Source organism: Rattus norvegicus, chromosome 2 (assembly GCF_036323735.1).
Source record: "Rattus norvegicus strain BN/NHsdMcwi chromosome 2, GRCr8, whole genome shotgun sequence".
NCBI lineage: Eukaryota > Metazoa > Chordata > Mammalia > Rodentia > Muridae > Rattus > Rattus norvegicus.
Window position 1 is genome coordinate 186799876 of NC_086020.1, and position 24119 is coordinate 186823994.

Here is a 24119-nt window from a genome sequence, read left to right on the forward strand (position 1 = left end):
TGCTTTTCCTCCATGGAGTCTAAGCTCCTCTGTTGCCCTGTACAATGGGGTCAGAAATACCTGACCTTAGATTTCGCCTCTCTAACCCACGATGCTGTAGGAAAGTCGGTCGGCCTGTCTAAATGTAATTGGGAAGTTTATTAGAAGCTTCTCCCCTAGTCCATCTTTAGACTTTCAAATGCTCAGTGGGGCCTCCCGTGGTAGCACCCCAGATGTCTCTGCAGTTCTCCTTACTCTGTTTCTATACTGGACATGCAACTTACTCGTGGCTGTGGCATGTCAAGTGCATGCAACCAATCAGCTCGAGGAAGACTTCCTCAGAAGCCAATCACAGCCCAGGGAAGTGACCTCACCCAAGCGCTGTGTGGGCGAGGAAGCCTCTCTTAGAGCTGTGAGTGTCCCTAAATCACTCCCTTCCTCCCCACCCTCCTTACTTCCTGGAAGATAACACCGCCTACCCCCTCCCCAAAGTAGAGTGAGAAAGGCTAACTCAGTTCCACAAAGGAAAGAACAAAAAAATGAAGCTGCAAACCACACCCCGGCTGTCAGTAAAGAACTGTATATTTAGGGAGTTCCCTAAATATGCCTTTCAGTGTGGGCTCTCCAGCTCCTGGAGGAGAACCGCGTAAGCTGAAAGCAGTGAGTCACTCCTCTCTCCGGGCCCCTAGCCTTCTTGACTCTCTGCACAAAAATAGCTGCAATCACTCTTTGTAAATAAGGACGCGATCAAGGTCAAGTGTGAGAGAGGAGAGGGCTGGCGCCCTGGTGAACATGGAGCAGGCTCACGTCCTCATGCTGCTGGGGGCCGAGGGCTGGGGTAGTCCGTGGGAGAGCCTGTGCTTTCCTCAGCAATGCCTTCAGACAGCACTGCACAGGCGTTCCTCAATGTGTCCACACGGGAGGGCTGAGAAGGAAAGGTCAAGGGTCAAGGCGGTGACACCCCTCCTCCCCCCAGTATCACATTGGACAAGCAGAGGGTTGACACTGGTGGCACAGGCCTGGGATCCTAGCTTGGGAGACTGAGACAGTTTAAGGCCTGTTTGGGCTACAGGGTTAGTTCAAGGCCAACTTAGGCAACTTAGCAAAAACCCGCTGTCTGAAAACTTTGAAATAAAAATATAAAAAGAGCTGGGGGGCTGGAGAGGTGGCTCAGCGGTTGAGAGCACTGACTGCTCTTCCAGAGGTCCTGAGTTCAATTCCTAGCAACCACATGGTGGCTCACAACCATCTGTAATGGGATCTGATACCCTCTTCTGGTGTGTCTGAAGACAGCTAGTGTACTCATACACATTAAATAAATAAATAAATAAATCTTAAAAAAAAGAGTTGGGGATATGGCTCAGTGATAGAATACGTTTAACATTTGCAAGGTTGTAATTTCAAGCCTCTGAAAGGGGTGGGGGTGGGGAGAATGGCCTGACTGGACATCCCTTTCAGCCTTTCCTTCAGCCCTTTCCCATCAGACATCACTCTGGGTAGAGAGACAGGTACAAACATTTTATTTAAAAATATAAAACAGGCCTTACTCCTCTTGATTATTTCTACCCCAAGTGTCCCCTAAACTGTCAGGTGCTGTGCATCACGACCCCAGGGATCACACAGGCCACCTGGATTCTGACTAAATAATTTTTCCTCAACAATTTTTCCTTAAATCCTGGTGAGTCTGGTGTGGTGGTGCAGCCCTGGAATCTCAAGACTTGGGAGGTGGGGGTGGGAGGATCAAGAGGTCAAGGCCAGCCTGAGCTACATGAGATCCTCTCTCAAAAACAATAACAAAAACAGGAAAAACCCTAATTAAATAGGATATTTAGTTCCTGTATCTCAAATCAAGAATGATATATAGTCTCAGGTTTTCAGTGTATGGCCCAGGTTTTCAGTATATGGCCTCATCCATATTGTCATCGCTGTCACCTCCAAAGTCCTCTCCATTGTCAAAATATGACATGATGTAATCAGTCTCCTGAAATGTAAAAAGAAGCAAAGACCAGGAATGATTTCAGAGTTTTCTCCTCTTGGTTTCCAGGATCTTTCCCTCCCAAATACACCTTTCCAGGTCTGGGGCAGCCCCGCCCACTGTTGTAAATGTATTTTACTTTCTATGTGTATAGGTGTTTAGACTGCATGCATGAATATACTATTTGTGCGCCTGGAGCCCTCAGAGGCCAGAAAATGGCATCCAATGCCCAGGAACAGGAGTTACAGTCACTCTGAGCCGCCATGTGTATGTTGGGAGTGGAGCTTGAGTCCTTCGGAAGAGCAGCCTGTGCTCTTAACCATGAGCCATCACTCCAGCTCCATATTATAAAAGTTAAAATGATTGTTTGCCTGTATATGTGTGTGTTTACATATGTGTGTGCATGTGTGCCCTGGTGCACATGGAGGTCAGGGGACAACTTGCAGGGGTCAGTTCTTTTCTTTCACTTTGTGGGTTCTGGGGATTGACCTCAGGTCATCAGGCTTGGTAGCAAGCCCCTTTGCCCTCTGAGCCATCTACTCCACCATGTTATGTGTTTTGAGAATAGGCCAGGGATAGATGAACTGGAGAAAAGCCTTTTGGTAGCATTGCAACTCTCTGAGAAGGTCTCCTGTGTAAGAGTTGAGAGCCCAGAGTTAGGGAGAATACCAAGTCTGGAGACATACTCATGTAATCCCAACTGCAGGAAGTAGAAGCAGGGGGTTTCTGGGGAGTTCCTGGCCAGCCTGGCTTACATAGTGGAGACCCTGTTTCAAAACCAAAACCAAAACCAAAACTAAAACAATAACAAAATCTTAAAAAAAAAAAGACAGACAGAGAGAGAGAGAGAGAGAGAAAGGGAGGGAGGGAGAGAGGGAGAGAGAGGGTTAGAGTTGTGAGCCCAAAACTTGTGAGGGAGAAAGAAGGGGGAGGGGGGGAGGGGCAGAAGTGCCTGTCACCTCCTCATGCTCCTCTTCATCGTACTCCTCTTCCTCCCCCTCTTCCTTCTCCTCTTCCTCTTCTTTCTCTTCATCTTCCTCTGAAGTCACTTCCTCCTCCTTCTTCTCTAGAGTCTCATGTGAGGATGAATAGGAAGAGAAACTCACACTCAGAGAAGGAAGGGAGAAGTGAGGCTCTAAGGGACCCTGAGGCCAGCTGCCTATTACACTTCCCTCTCACCTCTAGTTTCTGGATCGTCTCCTCCTTATCCTCTGTGCTCTTAGGGGGCCTCTTGGGAAGGATAATGGTGGTCCCTGTTTGGAGGATCAAAAAGTGAGTCCTTAGGAAGCACATATCATAACTAGGTTTCTTTCTGGCTTTTAAATTGTGTGTGTGTGTGTGTGTGTGTGTGTGTGTGTGTGTGTGTGTGTGTGTGTGTGTGTGTAACACCCAGGCAGACGTTAGAATGAGTCCGTCCTTCCAACTCCATCACGTGGGTCCTAGGGATTGGTGGCAGGTGTCTATCAGCTGAGCCATCTATCTCTCCCTCCAGTCTAGCTGAGCCTACGCCACCCTCCTGCAGCAAACGCGGCCCTCTGCTGCCCTCGTGTGGTCATTATGGCACCGGCTGACGAAACCTCCTCCTCCTGCTGCAGATTCACTCACGCTCCTTCTGGACTTTCCGCACTCGAATCTTGAGCTCGCTGGGTAGTCGTCGCCAATCTGGGAAGCGTGGAAGTGAAAATCATTAGGACCTTGTCTGGCTAGGGGTTTCCGGAAATGATGGCTGGTACTGAGGGAAGGGGAGTATTAAAAAGGGCAGGAAGGAAGGGGTTGGTTTGAAGATTTTCAGAATAAAACTGTAGGCTGGACGCCTCTGGAGAGGTGGGCACTATCGTTACAAATAGGGTTTTCAAGTAGAAAGTGTTGCAGAGCACATGTTAAGACTCTTGTTTTTAGATGTTAAGCATCTGAAAGAAGGGCATTTGGAAAGGACCAGTCACCTACCAGGGTTCCAATCGATGGCGTTGTCAATCGGCCCAGACATCTGATACTTGTCTGAGTAACGTTCCACATCTGGGGGTCAGAGCCCATGAGTCACAGTTTTATCCTTAGAATATTTGTTCCCAAGGGTCTACTCCTCTTATCTATTGATGGAAGGGGTTACCCCTTTTATCTATCGATCGCCTTACTCTAAACCCAGAGCCCAGTGGTGCCCACTTGGGTGGAAGCCTTATTTCTCCTCCAGCCTGCCTTTTTGTTACTCTTGTCTTTGTCCAGAATCCTCTTCTAGTGTGCTCCATGGGACAGGATACACTGGAATAAAGACCAGGGTTCCGTCTTCTGTCTCCCTCTCACTAATGGGTTAGCTTAGTAAGTCTTCCACCTCTGAGCCCTCAGCTCCCAGTAGAGAAGCAGACTCAGTAGACTCAGTAGAAAGGCATCAACTGGCAGTACTTCTCACAGGGCAAACATCCACTCACTCAAGCCTGCCAGCAGCCCTGCCTTCTCCAGTCCCCTGCTCTCACTAGTGAAGGGGAGAAGGCTTTGCACAGGTAGGATACGCAGAAGCCCAGCATCAAGGTCTCTCCAATCGATGAATTGGAAATCCATTTGTACCCCACTACCCCATTTGTACATTTGCACTATGATGCTAATGCTTTAATGTCCCACTAACCCCAAGATTAAGGTTCAGCTCAAATCTCCAATAAGGTGATACATTTCAGACACAGACGGAACTTTAATGCTCTCTCCATTAGACGTAAACTTTAAGCCTCTCTGGCCCCCAGTATGCTGAGCGGGCTCTGCCCCAGCCTTCCTACTGACCTCTCTTGGGGACAGCTGGCCGGATGAAGTAGGGGAGCTGCCTCATGGCCCCACGCAGCTCTTGCTTCAGCGCCAGGACATACTCCCCTTCCTCTCCTGCGGGCAGAGGCACCGGGTGGAACTCCAAGGGCTGAGGAAGCACAGTGGTTAGTGCTGCAGTCCAACCTTAAAGGACCTGTCCCCCAAGTAAAACCCAGTGTTCTCAGTAAGAATTTGGAGGGCCAGAAAGATGGAGGGCACTTTGAGAGCTGGAGCGTGGAGGGTGTGAAGAGTGAAGATAAACACTTCTTTGCCTGGGAAACACCTCCTATGGGAAGTCACTGTAGAGACAGAATCAAGGTGTGGATGGCTCCTGACGGGCCAGGAGGACTCTGTGCTCACAAGGATTCAATGAGGGCACATGGAAGGCTTAGGAAGGGAAGGGAGACACTCACAGGGAAGAGTGGAGAGGGCTGCAGAGTGGGTGGAGGCAAAGCGTCACCCTTCCCAATGCCTACAGCCTCCATGTTGAAGGTCAACTGGCCTCGGCCACGACCCCGGCCCCCACCCCGGCTGGCCATGGTGGAGGGGGCCTGGATACGCAGAGATCCAGTGAGAAAAACCTAATAAAGACAAAAACAAAGAGATAAGAAGTATACTAGAAGAGACTCGAAGCCAGTGGGCTGCACCGCCTGTGGTGTTCTGTGGCAGGTGACTTTTTGTCTCTGGGGCCGGGTTCAAACCAGGGCTCTTCTCATGCTAGACAAGCACTCTCTCTACCTTTGGGCTACATTCCAAGGCTTTTCTGTGACACTCAAAGAAGCCAACGTGCTGGGGGCAGTGCGGGCACACGCCTTCAGTTTTAGCACTTGGGAGGCAGAGGGAGGCATTGCTTTGAGGAGAGCATTGCTTTGAGTTCGAGGCCAGTCTGATCTACAGAACGAGTTTCGGGACAGCCGAGGATACCCAGAGAAACCTTGTCTCAAAAAAAAAAAAAAAAGGCAAATAAATGAAAGATATAATTAATTAATTAAAAAATAAATAAAACAAAGTCGGAAATGATACCACAAAGCTGTTTTCCTAGCTGCATACTTGGAAGGCGGATTGCCTGTTTGAGGCTAGCCTGGTCTACACACAGTTCCAGACCACTGAGGGATGAATAGCAAGACCATGTCTCAAAATAAACGAAGCTGGCCCCAGCTCCGAAAAAAAAGAACCAAAAAAAAAAAAAAAAAAAAAAAAAAAACGAAGCTGGATTGATGTTCAGTGGTTAAGATGTGCATTGCTTTTGCAGAGGAATAGTTTGGTCCCCAGCACTTGTGTCTGGTGTCTCATGACGGTTTGTCACCCCAGCTCCAGGGAATCCAACACCCTCATCTGGCCTCCACGGGCCTCTGCAGTCTCATGCACACACTTCGAAAACATTTTTAAAAATAGTTTTTAAACACGATTTGGAGAGATGGCTTGGTGGGTAAAAGTATCCGGTGCTCTTTCTTGCAGAGGACCTGGGTTTGGTTCCCAAAGCTCACATCAGGACATTCCCAAGTGCCTGTGACTGTAGTTCTGGATCCAATGCCCTCTCACAGCCTACAGACACTTCTACAGAAGTGGTGCACATTCAGAGAAGTAAAAGTAAATAATACCTAAAAGTGCTAAAACATTCAGCTAGGGAGATGTCTCAGTGGTTGAGAGTGGGTGGGTACTGCTCTTCCAGATGGCACGAATTTGATTCCCAGCTCACACACAGACTCTAGCTCCAGGGGCTCCAATGCCTTTGGCCTTCATGGACACCTGAGTCATGTGTATACACAGAGATCACATAGACCCATAATTAAAAACAAGACCAATTTGTTCAATTTTTTGAGATCTTTATTTATTTTTATTTTATGTGTATGGGTGTTTTGCACTCATATATTATATAATATATAATATGAGTGTAGTGCCCATGAAGACCAAAAGAGGGCACTGTTTCTCCCGAGACTGGAGCTACAGGTGGTTGTTAGCAGCCTGAAGTGGGTGCTGGTACCAAACTTGGATCCTCTAGAAGAGCAATCAGTGCTTTCAATCACAGAACCATCACTTCAGCTTCCAATACAATGAAATAAATTAATATTAGATTATAATCCCAAAGTAAACGCCATGAGTCCATCGTGTTATAAGTGACTGGGAAAAGGCAAATGCGTCATGCAGAATTCTAAACAAACCATGTAGATAGCACAAGCTAAAAAATAAACAAAGTTAACAGGAAAGGAACATAATTCCTGATTCTTCAGAATGGGAAATTTTGTCCCACGTGTTTTGGCAAGTTGGAGTGTATGGGGTCCCTTCTAATGGACACCATTCCAGTTAGTGACCAAGATCAACATCACTGGCGACTCACAAGGACAATACAGGTGGGTTTTGTTTGTTTTGAGACAGGCTTTCTCTGTGTAGTCCTGGCTGTCCTGAAACTCACTCTAGACAATATGTATTCTTAACATGCAGTGACACATTTGTTTCCTCTCTCATTTTCTTGATTTGGGGTCTCCAGGAGCCCGGGTTGACCTGAAATTACCTCTGTAGCAGACAATGGTGCCCTTTTAATCTGGAGGTGCTGGGACTGCAGGGCATGTGCCTCCTTCCCTGTCTCTCTCCTGTCCGTTCATCCTTCCTTGACAAGGTTTTACCGTGTTGCCTAGGCTGTCCTTGAACCCTTGTTCCACCTCAGCTCCAAGTGCCAGACCTCCATGCCAGGGCTGGATCCGAAATGACACTTGTAGCTCTGTGACCCTCATGCCCAAACCTCCTCCCAAGACCAGATTAGTCCCTGAAGAACAGCAGCTTCCGACAGAGGATATCCTACAGCATGCCTGACCAGTTCTCCTCAAAACTGTCAAGATTATTAAAAATAAGAAGCTGAGAAACTGTCAGAGCCCAGAGGAGCCCAAGGACATGAGACAAAATGTTCTGTGGTATCTTGGATGGGATCATGACACATGAAAAGACCATTATATAAAAAGTGAAGAAATCTGAGTGGAATATGAACCTTGAATAATAACATATCACTAGTGGTTCATATGTAACAGATACATTGTAGTAATATACAACATTAGTAAAGGGAACCCTGGGGATTTTCTGCTCAGTTTTTCTGTAAATCTATTCTTTAAAATTTTTGTCTCATTATTTTGGTCACTAAATTACATGCCCAGCCCTGTAATGTGGTTTTCTTTCAGGCAATGGGCCTTCATGATTGTTTCTTTTCTTTCTGTTTGTGCATTAATTTTCCCTATAATGTATGAACACTTCTTTTCTTTTCTTTTTCTTTTTTTCGGAGCTGGGAACCGAACCCAGGGCCTTGAGCTTGCTAGGCAAGCGCTCTACCACTGAGCTAAATCCCCAACCCCGAACACTTCTTTTATAATAAGAGAAAATAATTAGGTAGGCATTGTGATTGGAGCCTGTAATCCTAGCACTTGCGGGGCTGAGGAAAGAGAACCGCTAAGCCAAGGAGTCTAGAGCTAGCCTATTATACTGGCTGGTTTTGTGTGTCAACTAGACAGAAACTGGAGTTATCACAGAGAAAGGAGCCTCCCTTGAGGAAATGCCTCCATGAGACCCAACTGTGAGGCATTTTCTCAATTAGTGATCAAGGTGGTGAGGGCCTGTTGTGGGTGGTGCCCTCCCTGGGCTGGTGGTCTTGGGTTCTGTAAGAAAGCAGGCTGAGCAAGCCAGGGGAAGCAAGCCAGTAAGTAACATCTCTCCATGGCCTCTGCATCAGCTCCTGCTTCCTGACCTGCTTTAGTTCCAGTCCTGACTTCCTTTGGTGATGAACAGCAATGTGGAAGTGTAAGCTGAATAAACCTTTTCCTCCCCAGCTTGCTTCTTGGTCATGATGTTTGTGCAGGAATAGAAACCCTGATTAAGACACCTGAGCTATGCAGAAAATTCTAAACTTGTGATCCTCCTGCCTCTACTTCCCAAGTTCTAAGATTATAGGTATGTGCCAACATGACCAGCCAACAAATAAAATTATTGATTTACAATTTTAGTTAGGGACCCAAGGACGTGTCTCGGCAGGTCAAGGCCCTGGGGCATACAAGCTGACAACCTGTGCTTGATCCATGGAACCGATGGGAAACAGAAAGGAGAATCACTGTGGGCTTAGAGGCTAACTAGCCTGACATTCACTTCTCAGTGGTTAGAGACCCTTGCCTTAATAAGGTGGGGGAGGGGACAGATGAGGTCAGAGAACGCTGAGGATTCTATCTCTCCTTCACATAAACATATCACATAAAGTAAGAGTTTAAAAATTGAATTAAATGTAAATATATTTTATCTCATGTACAAAAATCATATATAAGATTTATAATCTGTAGCAGGAAGAAGACGGTGTCTGAGGAGTTAGGGGTCTAACTACCATTATAAAAATGGAAGGGAAAGGGCTGGAGAGATTGTTCAGTGGTTAAGAGCACTGACTGCTCTTCCAGAGGTCCTGAGTTCAATTCTCAGAAACCATATGGTGGCTCACAAACATCTGTAATGAGATCTGACGCCCTCTTCTGGTGTGTCTGAAGACAGCCACAGTGTGCTCAGCTGTGGAGAAGCCAGGGGCTCTGAAGCAGAGCAACCAGGAGCTAAGACAAAAGGCCACAAGCTCGGAGCTTAGACTTTAATTCCATTCCACATACTCCCACACCACACAGCTGACCACCACAGATGCAGAGGGAGAGACAGTGAACCCTATCTAATGCAGGCATTAAGAGGGTGGGCACTGGTGGGCACTAGACGGCAGTGGTCTTCCCTTCTCAGCTTGAGAATCTATAATGAATCCATTTAAGATTATAAAAAAAGGTACTGTGCACTCAAAAGCTCCTGGCTATGGAAATCAAAGGACCAAAGGGAGAAGCTACTGCTGGAACTCTGTAAAAGGCCTTCTAAATCAGAACATGGTTTTAGGTTATGGGTTGGTGCTGCTGTTGGCTTTGGTCAGCAAAGCTTCCTTTTGTTACAGGAGGAGGAAGGAAAGGGCTGCACCCTTGAACTCCCAGCACCTGTGACTAACTGCTCAAGACCAGCCTAAGACTCGGCCTGCTAACATGCCGTCACAGAAGGAGGGGGTCATGGGCCCTACCCTTCCCTGATTATAAGAAGTTATGGGAGAGGGAGGGACATTTTCTTCAGTGCTGTTGTAACCACTGGTAAGGTTCTCATTCTCCTGTAAAGAAACCCTTCCTGAGACACGGCTGGTGGGGCACACCTTTAATCCCAGCACTCAGAGGGCAGAGAGAGGCAGGTGCACATGAGACTGGCCTGGTCTAAACAGGAATGTGCAAACCAGCCAGCCAAGGCTACACAGTGAGACCTTATCTCAGTAAATAAGTAAATAAAAATAAATGAATGAATAAATAAATGATTTCTTTCTTTTTTTTTTTTTTTGGTTCTTTTTTTCGGAGCTGGGGATCGAACCCAGGGCCTTGCGCTTCCTAGGCAAACGCTCTACCACTGAGCTAAATCCCCAACCCCAATAAATGATTTCTTATGTTACTATAAACATCCCTATTGGAGAGATGGCTCAGAGGTTAAGAGCACTGACTGCTCTTCCAGAGGTCCTGAGTTCAATTCCCAGCAACCACATGGTAGCTCACAGCCATCTGTAATGAGAGATCTGATGCCCTCTTCTGGTGTGTCAAGGACAGTACGGTTATATACATAAAATAAATAAGTAAATCTTTTTAAAAATTATGGAATCACACACACCAAAAAGACACAAAAGCACAAGGAGGTCTAATTGGAGAGAAGGTTAGCAGAAATGGAAGAGGGAGTGATAAGAGAGGGAAACAGCCTCACCCACGGCGTGTGGATGACACTCCCCACTGTGTGTGTGTGTGTTTGAGTTTGACAAATACTGTACAACCAGCCAGCGGTGGAGCATGCCTTTTATGCTAGCACTCAGGAAGACTCTGTGAGTTTGAGGCCAGCCTGGTCTACAGAGCTTGTTCCAGAACAGCCAGGGGTTCACACAGAAACTGTGTCTCAAAAAACAAACAACAACTAAAAAACAAGAAGAGAAAGAAAGAGAGAGAGAGAGGAAGGAAGGAAGGGAAGAAAGAAAGGAAGGAAGAAAGGAAGAAAGAAAGACACTGTACATAGATGATTGAAGTCCATTTATGAAAATGTCATAATGGGACCCACTGCTATGTAATTAACATACCCCCATAAAAACACTAAGAGGAGATCCTTGAGGGCATCTGAGGTCTCCTCTGATGTGACCCTGATCTGCTTCTGTTACCATCAGCCCTCCCCAGTGCTCACCAGTACACTGTACTTCGTCCACACCCCACCAGCTTTCACAGGACAGACTCCAGCCCACTTATGCGCACCTTTGCCCTACAGTAAAGGTACACATACCTTTGCTACTAACGGGTGTGCTTCAACACAACATTCAAAAATACCAACAAATTCATGGAGTTTAAGGAAGGCAGAGCTGGGAGTGGAAGCACATGCCTGTGATCACTTGAGAGGTGAAGGAAAGCTGATCTGGAGTTCAGGGTCAGGAGAGGATAGATACATAGTGAGTTCCAGGCCATCTTGGGCAACATGGGTTCCTAGCTTAAAACACCAAAACAAACAACCAACCAGCCAGCCAGCAAGCCAGCCAGATCACCAGCCAACCAACCAACCAGCCAGACAGCCAGCTAGTCAAACCAGCCAGACAGCCAGATAGCCAGACAGCCAGCCAAAAAGTCCCAATTCTGTCATTTCCTAGTTATATAAACTGGTTCTTTCTTTGTCTGTAAAATGGGAGTAATAATAAACCCACATTCTTAGTTACTTTTAAATTCCTCCCCAGAGACACCATGACCAGTGAAACTCACAGAAGAGACTTTATTGGGGGCTTAGAGTTTCAGAGGGTAAGTCTATGACCATCATGGCAGGGGTGGCAGCAGACAGGCACTGCACAGGAGCATAGCTAAGAACTCACATCAAAGCCCACCTCCTGCAACAAGGCCACACCTCCCTATCCTTCCCAAACAGTTCCACCAACTGGGGACAAAGTGCCCAAATGTATTGAAAGAGCCAGAGTTAGGTCAATCTAAGGCCAATGGAAATCACAAACTATGAAGAGAAGGTTAGTTTGTAGAAGGAAGCACCCATGTTTGAAAGTGATGTCTAATTGAGTGGCAGACAAGGAGACAAATCAGAGAAAGAACTGAGAGAATAGGATATTCCCGACTCTCATGAGAAAAGAGGAAAAGGAAGCTACTTAAGGGAGAGGCAGACAGTACAGGAGCAGAGAGTGCAGTACAGGAGGAATACAGGAGAGTTTGTGGAGACAGTACAGTACAGTTGGGAGGGAGAGTGGAGCAGAGAAGGAGAAGGGGCAGTTTTACTGGGCGAGTTTTACAGAGACAGATTGAAGAGAGAACAAGCTAGACACAGGTAAAGATTGCTGGAGTTAGTTTGAGGCCAAGCAGAGCAATTCAGAGGCAGAGAGAAAAGTCAGTTTGAATCAGTCAGCTTGGAGAGGAGTTTGAACTAGAACAGCTGAGTTGAACTAGCCAGGCAGAGATCAGAAAGAACAAGAAAGGATGAAATTATTCAGTAGCAGGCCTCAGAGGCTGAAAACATTCTAGGCCTAAATAGATTGTACAGAGGCTATAAGCTTCCAGGACTAGCCCTAGGTCAGCAGACAGACAACAATTATTCAGGCAAATACAAGTTTCTTTTACATATATGTGTGTATAATTCATTCACATGTGTGTGTTTGACGTTTGAGGAGGTCAGAGGACAACTTTGGGTGTCGGTCTTCACCTCCAGGTTTGTTTCACAGGCGAGCTCTTTCTTGTTTGCCACAGCTGGCCTGAGAGCTTCTGTGGTATTCCCTCCCCCACACCAAGTCTCCACCTCCCATCTCACCCCAGGAGTGCTTGGATTACAGCGCAGGTCACCACATCTGCCCTGCTGTTACATGGGCTCCATGGAAATGAACCCAGGGTTTTCCAGCTCGAGCTGACGGTGCCTTTTATGGATTGAGCAATCTTCCTGGCCCGATTAAACCATTTTTGTATCAAATAAGGCACTAACAACAAGTTAAATAACAATAATCAGGTTGTGGTGAGGTCTCCTTCAGATGGACATTGGCTCTGCTAGGTAGATTTCTGTCCAATTGTCACAAGCAGGGGTCATCTGGGAAGAAGGAACCTTAATTGGGAAAATGACTCCTTCAGATGACCTGTGGACAAGTCCGTGGGGCATTCTTGATTGACATTGACGTGGGAGGGCCTAGTTTACTGAGTGGTGCCACCACTGAGCAGGTAGTCTGGAGCTGTCTGGTAAAGAAGCGGAGAAAGCTCTAGAGAGCAAGTCAGTCAGCAGCACACCTCCATGGCCACTGCTTCAGTTCCTGCCTCTGTCTCCCTTAAAAAAGATGTGACTGGGAAGTGTAAACCAAATAAACACTTTCCTCCCTAGGTTGGCTTTTGGGCCTAGTGTTTTACCGTAGCAATAGAAACAAACTAAACCGTAGCCCACCAGGGGAAGACCAATCAATCTCTGGAGGTTTTTCTAGTGGTTTTTATTTATTTATTTATTTTTTCTTTTTTTTTCGGAGCTGGGGACCGAACCCAGGGCCTTGCGCTTTCTAGGCAAGTGCTCTACCGCTGAGCTAAATCCCCAACCCCTTTTATTTATTTTTTTAAGATTTATTTATTATATATAAGTACACTGTCGCTGTCTTCAGACACACCAGAAGAGGGCATCAGATTCCATTACAGCCACCATGTGGTTGCTGAGATTTGAACTCAGGACCTCTGGAAGAGCAGTCTGTGCTCTTAACCACTGGGCCATCACTCCAGCCCAGGGTTTTTACTCTTAATCTAGAAATCTTACTGTTAAAAATCTGTTCTAAAAAGTCACATATTCTGCAATAAAAGTATCACATAAAGAGCTATTTATGGCAGCAAAAGTTCTGAAATAAACTAGGCATGGTGACTCACACCTACAGTTCTAGTCCTCAAGGAGGCTAAGACAGAAAGTGGTCAGTCTGAGGTATATATGGAGTTCTAGGTCAGCCTGGGCTACCTAGTGAAACTTACTTTCTTTCTTTCCTCCTTTCTTTCTTTCCTCCTTTCTTTCTTTCTTTCTTTCTTTCTTTCTTTTTGATTTATTTCTTTATTTTATGTATGTGAGTACACTGCAGCTGTCTTCAGACACACCAAAAGACAGCATTAGATTCCAATCCAATGACAGATGATTATGAGCCACCATGTGCTTGCTGGAAATTGAACTCAGGATCTCTGGAAGAGCAGTCGGTGCTCTTAACCGCTGAGCCATCTCTCCAGCCCTGAAACCTTGTTTCAAACAAGAACAAATTCTGAAATGACTTAAGTGGTCTAATAATAGGTGATGAAACCACAAAGACCAGCCATACAGTGGTGGTGTGCGTCTTTAATCCCAGCACTCGGGAGGCAGAAGCAGGCAGTATCTAGAGTTCAACCTGGTCTACAAAGCCAGTTCCAGGACAGCCAAGGCTACACAGAGAAATCCTGTTTTGAAAGAAAACAAACAAAAAAACCCAAACCAAACAAAACATAACAACAAAACCCCAAACAAACCACTTTCAAGGCAGGAGGTTGATAATACTGAGTGTGAGGGGTGAGGGAGAATACAATATAAAGTTATATTTATCTGTTATTTTCTTTTTATGTTTTCATTCTTGGTACAAAATTGAATTTCTTGTGTGGCCGTATTACTTATAAAACACAAAGTTATGCATATATACAGAATAAACTGAGCGTACATGTGTCAAAACGCTAGTATCAGGGGGCAGGCAAGATGGCTCAGCAGATAAAGCCAGTGCCATGGGGAACCTGAGTCCCATTCCTAGAACCACATGAAGGAGAAGGGGAGACACAGCCTTACAAAGTTGTCCTCTGACAGCGACACTGCATGGGGTGGCACGTGTGTGTACAGGTACACAAAATAACAATAAAGTTGGGTTGGGGATTTAGCTCAGTGGTAGAGCGCTTGTCTAGGAAGCGCAAGGCCCTGGGTTCAGTCTCCAGCTCCGAAAAAAAGAACCAAAAAAAAAAAATAATAACAATAAAGTTTAAAATTGAAGAACACTAATTACAATCAATGCTATGGTAAGACTATGAAATAATACACACTTATATTATTACTATGTGTTGTATGGAATAAATGTATATCCTATGTTAACAAGTAAAAAGGATGTTTTGTTTGCAAGAATGCAGGGGAGGGCTGGAGAGATGGTTCAGTGTTTAAGGCCCTGGCTGCTCTTCCAGAGGACTTGGGATTCGATTCCCCAGCACCCACAGTGACTCACAGCTGTCTGTAACCCATGTCCCAAGGAATCCAACACCCTTTTCTGCCTTCTGAAGGTTTCATGCACACAGTGGTGCAAAGACATACACGCAGACCAAACACATAAAACAAGAATTCAGAGGCCTGGTGCTATAGCTCAGTAGTAGAGCCCTTACTTGGTAATTCACGAGGTCCTCAATTCAATCCCCAGTTAAAGAAAATAAACAAAACCCCACAAACAACAACAACAAACTTGCTTAGCCTTGGGCCTGTCATTCAGAAGTTTTAATTCATCTTTGGCTCCACAGTGAGTTTGGGGCCAGCCTGTAGAATTCACTACCTTCCTCTGACCTATGCACCAGGGCACACACTCCACCCAGGCCCACTAACAATAAATACGGTTTTTTCTCATTATATAATATTTTATTTAAAAATTTTGCCTTTTCAGTGTACACTTTCTCATTAGCAACTCCCACGGTGGGAAGACAGTTTATTACTTAGTCTTACATTTTTTGGACAGCTCATTCGTGCATAACTGAGATACATTTGAAGAGTAAGTCTGTTTGCAATCTGTCATATTTGAACCCACCTACAAAGGAGAACTCCCTAAATTGAACTTCCCAAAATCTAACTTTCCTTGATTTCCTTCCTAAGACTTAAAACGTCAGTAACTGAGGGCATCTCCTGATTAAAAGTCCCCTAGAAACAGAGCCACCAACAGCTGGGGCCACCTGAACAAGAGTGGAAGGTTCCAAACAGAATACTGTTCAATTTCATGCAAAGTCTGACTCATGAATGAACAGTGCTCCCTCCAGGTCTGAGGAGAGAAGTCTACTCTTATCCTGACAGCAATTAGCTGGCTCTCCTTAAGAAATTGTGATCAAAGGCAACATGAGCCTATGAAATGTTCAGTTACACGATGAGTCACGTGAACTGGCGTCCAGACTCAGTGACTATAGGACTCAGACTCACGACTGAGTGAACCTAACTCCTCAACAAATAAATTCTGAAAATAGCCATGTAATTAGAAGACATTCTGCCCACCAACGGATTTACCGTTCATCCCCTCCTCATTGTGAGGTGAACAGCATTGATAAAGCAGAGGCAAGGAGGCATGCAATCAAAGTGCTACACCAAGAGGTCAGAGCTTCCACAGCATGGCAACCGCTCTGCAGATGCCTACATTGTGGTAATTGAAGTAGCAAAGCCCAGCAAAGGTCAAAGCTGAGACTGTCCTCATGAACGTAGGCAGAAACCACTTGTCCAAGGCCCCAGTAACTGTGCAGGGTGAGGGTTGCAGCCAGAGAGTAGTCCACCACAGAGCAGGGATTCAAGTACCCAGCTGGAATCAGGCCCAAGAGCAAAACACTGACAACCCTCTCACTGGTCCAGTGGAGAGATGCAGCCTTGGAACCAGACTGGTGGCTTGGTGACAGGTGAATGTGCTGGGTGCCATGCCATCCTGGGGTAGGCTGGTCCTGGAGAAATGTGGACACAAAAGCAGGTCTGACTGCCCAGTTTCGGAGTAACAGAGCTCGAGCTCCTTGGCCACTGCAGAGAACGCCCAGCTTTAAGAGGACCGCCATGTCGCTTTTGAGGGCTCCCAATAAATAAGTTTAAGTTGAACAAATACAAAGAAAAAATAAAATAGTGGCTGGGCCTGAAAAGAGCTGGTGAATTCTCTTACTAAAGATGCTGGCTCTGGAGTAGGGGTGTGGTTCAGGGGTAGAATTAATGCTTAGCATTTGTAAGACAAGATTCATGCTTCTCAATTTAAAAGAAAAAGTTTATTTGGGGTGCAGTGGTACAAGCCTGTTATCCCAGGAAGGCTGAGGCAGGAGGATCATAAGTTGGAGGCCAGCCTGCTTGTCCTGCATAGGAAAAAACCTGTCTCAAAAATATTTTCCCACATACTCAACAACAATTTATTGGATAGATGTTATCAGAGGGTTCACTATGATCCCCATTGTCTAACGCTGTGTCTGGGATGTAGTAGGTGCTCAGCAAATTCCTGTTTGAACAGGAGTCTAGAGACCCTGTGAGTCATAAAGACTCCCTTATGGTTCTTATAGCTGATTTCCTTCTCTGGTCTGAGAATAACTATAAAACATTAATGCAATAAACCACCAATTTAAAGGCCTTTAATTATATACTATGTTGTCTTTTATTGTTCCCTAATTATATTAGGAGTTTAAAACTGGTTCCCACAAATCAATTCCATTTGATGAACGCTTATTGAACACAATGTATTAAGTACCACAACCTGTCCCATCAAACCTTCGGTTCATGGAATAGAAACATCAAAAGAGAACGTGTAATCCTAGCACTGGGGAGACTGTAGCAGAGGAATGCAAATTGGAGGCCAGTATAGGCTACACAGCAAGAGTCTGTCGGTAAAAAGGATGGGAGGGATGGAGGGAGACAGTGAGCCTCATGAGATACTAAATACTCTCTTTGCCAGGTGGCCAGGAAAACAGATTGATTAGCTCAAGTTGTCCTCTGACCTCCTTGCGCAAGCCATGGCGCGCACGCCACCACCACCACCACCACCACCCCGATAATAAATGTGATTTTAAAAGTTAAATAGATTTCAATAATGATAATCAGACATTGTCAGGCTGAGGATCAGTAAACTCTTCAAGGAGGTCTAGAAAAGCAGTGGGTAGAGGGTAGCGAGCGGTTCAGTTGACTTGATAGGTAATAAGAATCTGCCAGGCTCTTGACAGGAGGTTAATGTTAACAGACGTGGAAGAAGCTGATACCATAGAAGAGTCTGAGCTACAAGAATGAGCATTCCTCTCCTGTTTTAATATCTGTCCCCAGGCACGACAGCAAGCTGTGTCTCTGGTGTACAGTCAAGACAGCAGTGAGAGCCCGGGAAGAAAGGGGAGGGATTCAGAAGGGGGCTAGTCCAATAGGCTGACAGAAAGCGTTAACTACGTTGCTGTCTGGCGCCGAGGGACTAAATCTGGAAGTACCGAACCAAACCCGGTCAGAGCCACCAGGTCCAAGCCTTACCTGCCGTCCCTCCCCCACTCGGGCCCACGCAGCCGCCAACTTGAAATTTGCTTTTCTTCTTCCAGCCCGCGTTCTAGGCCCGCCTCCCTGACCTCTCCATTGGTGGGTTTTCCTAGCCAATCAACAAGAGCGGAGGCGGGCAAGGAGGGGTGGAGGTGGGAGCAAGCCTAACCGGAACTGAGGCTTGGCAAGTAGGGCGCGCTGAGACCTGGGGCTGCAGTGTTCACCTCTTCTGCCCAGACGGAACCGACTCTGGATGGCAGGAGTCGGCTAAGATGACCTGCTCCTCAGAGCACTTCCAGGCACGTAGCTGAGCCAGAAGAGAATTGCTGCTGGGAAATGTAGCCTTGTGTTAGAGAGACCAGACTGCTTAACTGTTAACGGCTCGGCCAGCAGGAGACTGGAGTTAGTTCCCAGAACCCTCCAGGAGGCTCCCAACCGCCTCCAGCGGTCTCCAGTGGAGACTCCAGCGTCCTCTACTGGCTTAGGACCCCTCCCTTGCCCCCCCCCCCCAACTCCCCAGCGTCAGTCTTTTGGTGACTTTCCGACCCTCTCTTTCAGCACTACCAATAAATACTTAATCTTTTTTTTTAAAGATTTATTTTATATATGTGAGCACACTGTAGCTGTCTTTAGACACACAGAAGAGGGCATCAGATCCCATTACAGATGGTTGTGAGCCACCATGTGGTTGCTGGGAATTGAACTCAGGACCTCTGGAAGAGCAGTCAGTGCTCTTAACTGCTGAGCCATCTCTCCAGCCCCCAAATACTTAATCTTTAAAAGATTTTTTTTCCCTAAAGACAGGTTCTGGCTACTCAGTCTAGACTGGCCTTGAACTCTTGATACTCTTGACTCTGCTACCGTGGTCAGGCCCCAAATGCCCAGTCCTGTGAATTGTTGCTATGTCTGAGAAGTGGGGGAGGGAAAGGCTCTTGGGATCAGAGAAGTCACTGGGGAGAGAAGGTGGGAATCCAGTGGGCTTTTTTGTTTTTTTCTTTCTGCGCTTTGCACTGCCCTTCAAGCCCCTTCAAGGGAATGGTGTGGAGTAGAAAGAGTCATCCTGGGTTGGGGATTTAGCTCAGTGGTAGAGCGCTTGCCTAGCAAGCGCAAGGCCCTGGGTTCGGTCCCCAGCTCCGAAAAAAAGAAAAGAAAAAAAAAAAGTCATCCTTTCACGGAGTAGAAGTAAATGGAAATACTTCAGGATGGAGATAAAACTAGGAGTTAGTCAACATGAATATGCCAGAGGTCAGAGAAAATGCTTGTGGATGACACATACTCGGTTTTTGGAATAGTACAAAAACATAGCAATGAAACTTTGGGGAACTTGCTTAACCTGATTTGTTGCAAGAAGACAATAGTTCCCACCTCATAGAGTTCTGAGGGTCGGAGATGATGTACGTATGCAAAGCACTCAGCACACTTCAATAGCTAGTAAAAGTGGGTGTTTTCCCTACAACTTTCTCCTCCTTTACCAGTAACGTCTTTTTTTGCATCTACATGAGGCATCCACCATTTGAGTCCTCTAGGAACCTTCGTGAGCTTAGTACCCTTAGTACCCATCCGATGCCCCCACTTCCCTTGGTACCTTCCAGCTGGACACAAACTCATCCCTAAACTATGCAGATGGAAGCCTTGGTAACCATGGAGACAGGGCAGGTGGCACGGAGAGGCAGAGGCAGTGAGCAACAGATAGGAAGAGACAAGGAGTGATTCAGGCAGGGACCTTCAAGGGAGAAGGAAGAATGAGTCCAAGGGGTAAAGAGATGTAATGAAAGAACCCATGCAACAGGGTACGGTCGTCACTCTGTCTTTTTTCTACCTCCTATATACATCCCTTAAAATACTGTAAAGAGGGAGTTTAAGAATGCCCCCTGCCCTAAAAATTCCCTGGGAAAACCTCCTTCCTTACATTCCTAAGGGACCCAAGGGAAATGAGATCCAAGTGTCTCTATGGTGTGTGATGTTTGAGGGGGTGCAGCGGGGATATTCTGCTAATTCCAGTCTATACTTTCCCTGATATTTAAACTATGGGAAGGGAGCCACATCTCCTGCTTCTCTGCTCTGTGTGGACGCCGCTGCAGATCCCAACCGCCTCCCTACACCCCTCTGCACAGTGTGCCATATGCCGTGTGTGGCAGTCAGGTCTGGCATACCGGAGCTCATGGAGATGTTGAAGATCAACGGAGAATCTGGATGGTTCCTGAATGGGTCGCGGGAGAGTCCCCTAAGGAGCGCTTAGGTTTGTTTGGGCTGGGGAGGTGGGTTAAGAAAGGGAAGTCAAGATTGGAGGCGCTAGGTGTTTTTTTTTTTTTTCTTAAGGATTTATAGGTTTATATGTGTGCGCATGGGGGTGGGGAGCGGATTGGTGCCGGACGCCCCCACCCGCAGAGACTGGGCTATAAATAGTACAGAAGAGCTCCGCCCCCAACCCCCCTTCTCTCCTCCGGAGCCGGCGCTGTGCCCGGGGCGCACCGGGAGGAGGGACCAGGATCCAGCGCTGGGGCGCAGATACTGACACCAAGGGAATCCGGGTGCCCCCCCACGCCATGTGGGCCCCTAGGTACCCGGCTCCTCCACCCCAGAGGCCCCCATGGCCCCGGCCTCAATCCTGGCCAGGCAGAGATTATGCGGACATTCAGGTATCTATTTGGGGGTACAGCCTGGGAGGGGGAAGAACAAGGAGCAATGGGGGAACATAGCAAAGGCAAAAGAAACCCTAATTCTTCCTCCACCCCTTTAGGTCCCAATTGCAAGCTGCTCCCCACCGCCACATTCAATTTTGGGGGATGTGGCAATCTAAAAGAGGTTAGGAATAGAAATATGTGTATGACAGTACGGGTGCATGTGTGTGGGTGGGTGGCGTTCAGTATCCTAGAGAGGGGGATTCCAAGTGTGGATAAGAAAAGGGGGATGTTGGAAAGGTCTGATAAGCCGTAGGGTGCAAATGGGGGGTGGGAATATCTGCGCGTGCTTGTACGTATTTGCACGAGCTCTCATCCTTCAGTGCGGGTGGTGCACTCTTCCTACCTCCTCTGGCATGAGCTGGGAGGGGGATGGGACGACTGCAAGTCAGGAGTCAAAAGGAAAGATTGTGCCTTGTAGCCCCCTCCCTCCCACCCCCCCCCCCCGCATACACCAGGTGCTTTCATCGATGCCTCAGTTTCCCTGCTGAGCCTATCAATGAGCTCTCTGTCTCTCTTTCACAGGGATAGGCTTCACTACCAAGACCTCAGGCCTCTCCCAACCACCACCCATCCATACTCCTAGATATCTTCGGCAGGTCCTAGTCCCGGCTCCATCGGTGCTTTTGCCCGAGCCGCAGCTATGCTGCACACCGAGGGCCACGCTCTTCTTCGGGCTGTGGGACAGGGTAAGCTACGCTTGGCCCGTTTGCTTCTGGAGGGAGGAGCCTACGTGAATGAGGGTGATGCCCAGGGGGAGACTGCGCTAATGGCGGCCTGTAGGGCCCGTTACGACGACCCTCAGAACAAGGCGCGAATGGTACGCTATCTCTTGGAGCAAGGCGCGGATCCCAACATCGCAGACCGTTTAGGACGCACCGCGCTCATGCATGCTTGCGCCGGGGGTGGGGGAGCCGCAGTAGCCTCTCTGCTCCTTGCCCACGGCGCAGACCCCTCAGTCCGAGATCACGCTGGCGCCTCGGCGCTTGTCCACGCCCTGGACCGCGGGGACCGCGAGACCCTTGCCACACTGCTGGACGCCTGCAAGGCCAAGGGCACGGAGGTCATCATCATAACCACGGATACCTCGCCCTCGGGCACCAAGAAGACCAGGCAGTATCTTAATTCCCCACCGTCCCCGGGGGTAGAGGACCCTGCACCCGCTCCTCCTAGTCCAGGGGTCTGCACGTCGCCTTCAGAAGTCCAACTACAGACTGCAGGAGGAGGACGCGGGTTGTTATCCCCTCGAGCCCAGGAAGAAGAGGAGAAAAGAGACGTCTTTGAATTTCCTCTTCCTAAGTCCCCTGATGACCCTTCCCCTTCCGAGCCTCTCCCCAAGCCACCTCGACATCCTCCAAAACCACTTAAAAGGCTCAACTCCGAGCCCTGGGGCCTTGTGGCTCCTCCTCAACCGGTCCCTCCTGCGGAAGGGAGGCCGGGCTTGGAGCGTCTGGCCGCTGAATTCAATGGCTTGACCCTGACCGGTAGACCGCGTCTTTCTCGGCGTCACAGCACTGAAGGCCCGGAGGACCCGCCCCCATGGGCGGAGAAAGTGACGGGTGGGGGTCCTCTCTCGCGCCGAAACACTGCGCCCGAGGCTCAGGAGTCTGGTCTTCCTTCAGGGCTAAGGCAAAAACTGAGCCGCATGGAGTCTGTGGAGCTCGACACCCCTGGACATTTTTGCCCTGACTCCCCCGAGTCCAGCCGCTTATCCCTGGAGCGCCGGCGCTACAGCGCCTCTCCGCTGACCCTCCCTCCAGCGGGCTCAGTTTCCTCCCCACGCCAGTCCCAGGAAAGTCTGCCGGGGGCTGTATCCCCGCTGAGCGGACGGAGGCGGAGTCCAGGGCTGCTAGAGCGGAGGGGCTCCGGGACCTTGCTCCTGGACCACATCTCGCAAACACGACCGGGTTTCTTGCCTCCTCTCAACGTCAGTCCCCACCCTCCTATCCCAGATATTCGTCCCCAACCCGGAGGTCGGGCACCCTCACTGCCTGCCCCTCCACACTCTGGGGCACCAGGGTCTCCCAGGACCAAGCGCAAGTTGGTGAGACGCCACTCCATGCAGACTGAGCAGATTCGCCTGCTAGGGGGGTTCCAGAGTCTAGGCGGGCCTGGGGAACCAGGGCGCTGAAAGAAATGAGGGTCTCCAAGGAGGGGGAGGGTAAGGACCCTGATAGAGGGAGAACCAGCTGATACCTCGGACACGGGATCTCTTGCATGTGCTCCTGGCACTGTGCACGCACACATGGGTAAGCATGTGTCCAAATGCACAGTACACTTACTAGCGAGGAAGGATAAATACTGTGTTTACTGGGCGTATAGACCCACACATTCATGCCCTGGTCATTTCACAAGTACATGGGATCACTTGGGAACCCGTAGGCACAGCACACCAACAAACAGAGGACCACTTGTGCTGGGGTCCCAGGCTCACATTTGTTCAGAAGCAGCAGGGACCCTCCACTCATGGCTGGTCTCCTGTATCTTTGCCCTCCTGAATAAGCAATCCCTCGCTTTCCATGTATGCCCTGCAGCGTGGCCTACCATACCTTGCTTTCTCTTCATGACTATCTCACCCCAGTCTGCAGGCCTTGCTTCTCCATGCCTGGCTCCTCGCTCACACCCTGCCTCCATCCGCTTTTCAGGATGTCTTCTTCACTGTTCTTGGGGTTCCTGAAGCAGCTCCCCATCTCAGTTCTGTTGCTGCCTTTCATGCCCTCCACTTCTCAATTTCCTGCTTTTTAGTTTTTATTCCCTCCCCCGTGCCCCGCCCCTCAACACACACACACACACGCACACGCACGCACACGCACGCACACACGCACACACACACACCACTACAGATTGTCTTGTTTACCCCAGGGGTTATGTCATGGGCTCAAAGTTGCTCTTCTGTGTGTCTGAGCTTATGAACATGCCCCCCTCCCACAGGTAGAAGTGGGGAGCAAGCCTAAGTCTGTCCTCTTACTACTTGACATGTCAAATAAATGTGTTCAGAAGTCTGTTTTGTCACTGCTGCCGAAGGTGTGGGCTGGGGGGGTAAAGAGAGGGAACGGGAGAGTGCTGCTTACAGTCGAAACTACTCAGGGAGCGAATCTAGAGGTTACAGCTACCTTCTTTCCAGGGACCAGCTGACCAGTAGTGTTTGTAGAAGAAAAGGCAAATAGGTTCTGTGTTCTGAAGGTTTGAGGGCATTTGGTAAGCCTTCCTCCAGCCTCCACATGTCTGATCTTTAATGATAAAAGATTCTTGAAGTGTCCCCTGATCCTTAAGCAGATGTGACTTCCTATGTCTTCACCACATGGATTTTGTTGTTTTAAATACAGGGTTTAATTTCATTTCACCAGGTGTGCCTCATTCATTTTCTTCTCACCTCCATTGTCCCAGGTCTCTTAGCCACCCTGGGAGAAGGGGTG

General features: G+C 48.1%; 2 protein-coding genes across 12 annotated transcripts; one reads left to right on the forward strand and one right to left on the reverse strand.

The window, feature by feature from the left end:
* Nucleotides 1-543: 543 nt before the first annotated feature.
* Nucleotides 544-18173, reverse strand: Polr3gl (RNA polymerase III subunit GL). 6 transcript variants are annotated; one of them, XM_063282587.1, is made up of 9 exons: nucleotides 18020-18173; nucleotides 5155-5322; nucleotides 4721-4850; nucleotides 3902-3970; nucleotides 3560-3616; nucleotides 3134-3207; nucleotides 2914-3027; nucleotides 1912-1960; nucleotides 544-904 (listed from the first exon to the last, which is right to left on the reverse strand). In XM_063282587.1, the coding sequence occupies exons 2-9, from the start codon at nucleotides 5278-5280 to the stop codon at nucleotides 858-860; spliced, it is 666 nt and encodes a 221-aa protein (XP_063138657.1). In that variant the 5' UTR covers nucleotides 5281-5322; nucleotides 18020-18173; the 3' UTR covers nucleotides 544-857. The 6 variants fall into 6 exon arrangements, with proteins under 6 accessions (XP_063138657.1, XP_008759553.1, XP_063138658.1 ...); XM_008761331.3 differs by lacking the exon at nucleotides 1912-1960; XM_063282588.1 differs by lacking the exon at nucleotides 5155-5322 and having other exon boundaries at nucleotides 18020-18169.
* Nucleotides 18174-18620: 447 nt separating this feature from the next.
* On the forward strand, nucleotides 18621-24046 carry Ankrd34a (ankyrin repeat domain 34A). 6 transcript variants are annotated; one of them, XM_039102051.2, is made up of 4 exons: nucleotides 18621-20261; nucleotides 20342-20661; nucleotides 20763-20827; nucleotides 21229-24043. In XM_039102051.2, exon 4 carries the CDS (start codon nucleotides 21347-21349, stop codon nucleotides 22832-22834), a length of 1488 nt encoding a protein of 495 aa, XP_038957979.1. In that variant the 5' UTR covers nucleotides 18621-20261; nucleotides 20342-20661; nucleotides 20763-20827; nucleotides 21229-21346; the 3' UTR covers nucleotides 22835-24043. The 6 variants fall into 6 exon arrangements, with proteins under 6 accessions (XP_038957979.1, XP_038957978.1, XP_063137696.1 ...); XM_039102050.2 differs by lacking the exon at nucleotides 20763-20827 and having other exon boundaries at nucleotides 18621-19812; nucleotides 20137-20261; XM_063281626.1 differs by lacking the exon at nucleotides 20763-20827.
* The last annotated feature ends 73 nt before the right edge of the window (nucleotides 24047-24119 follow it).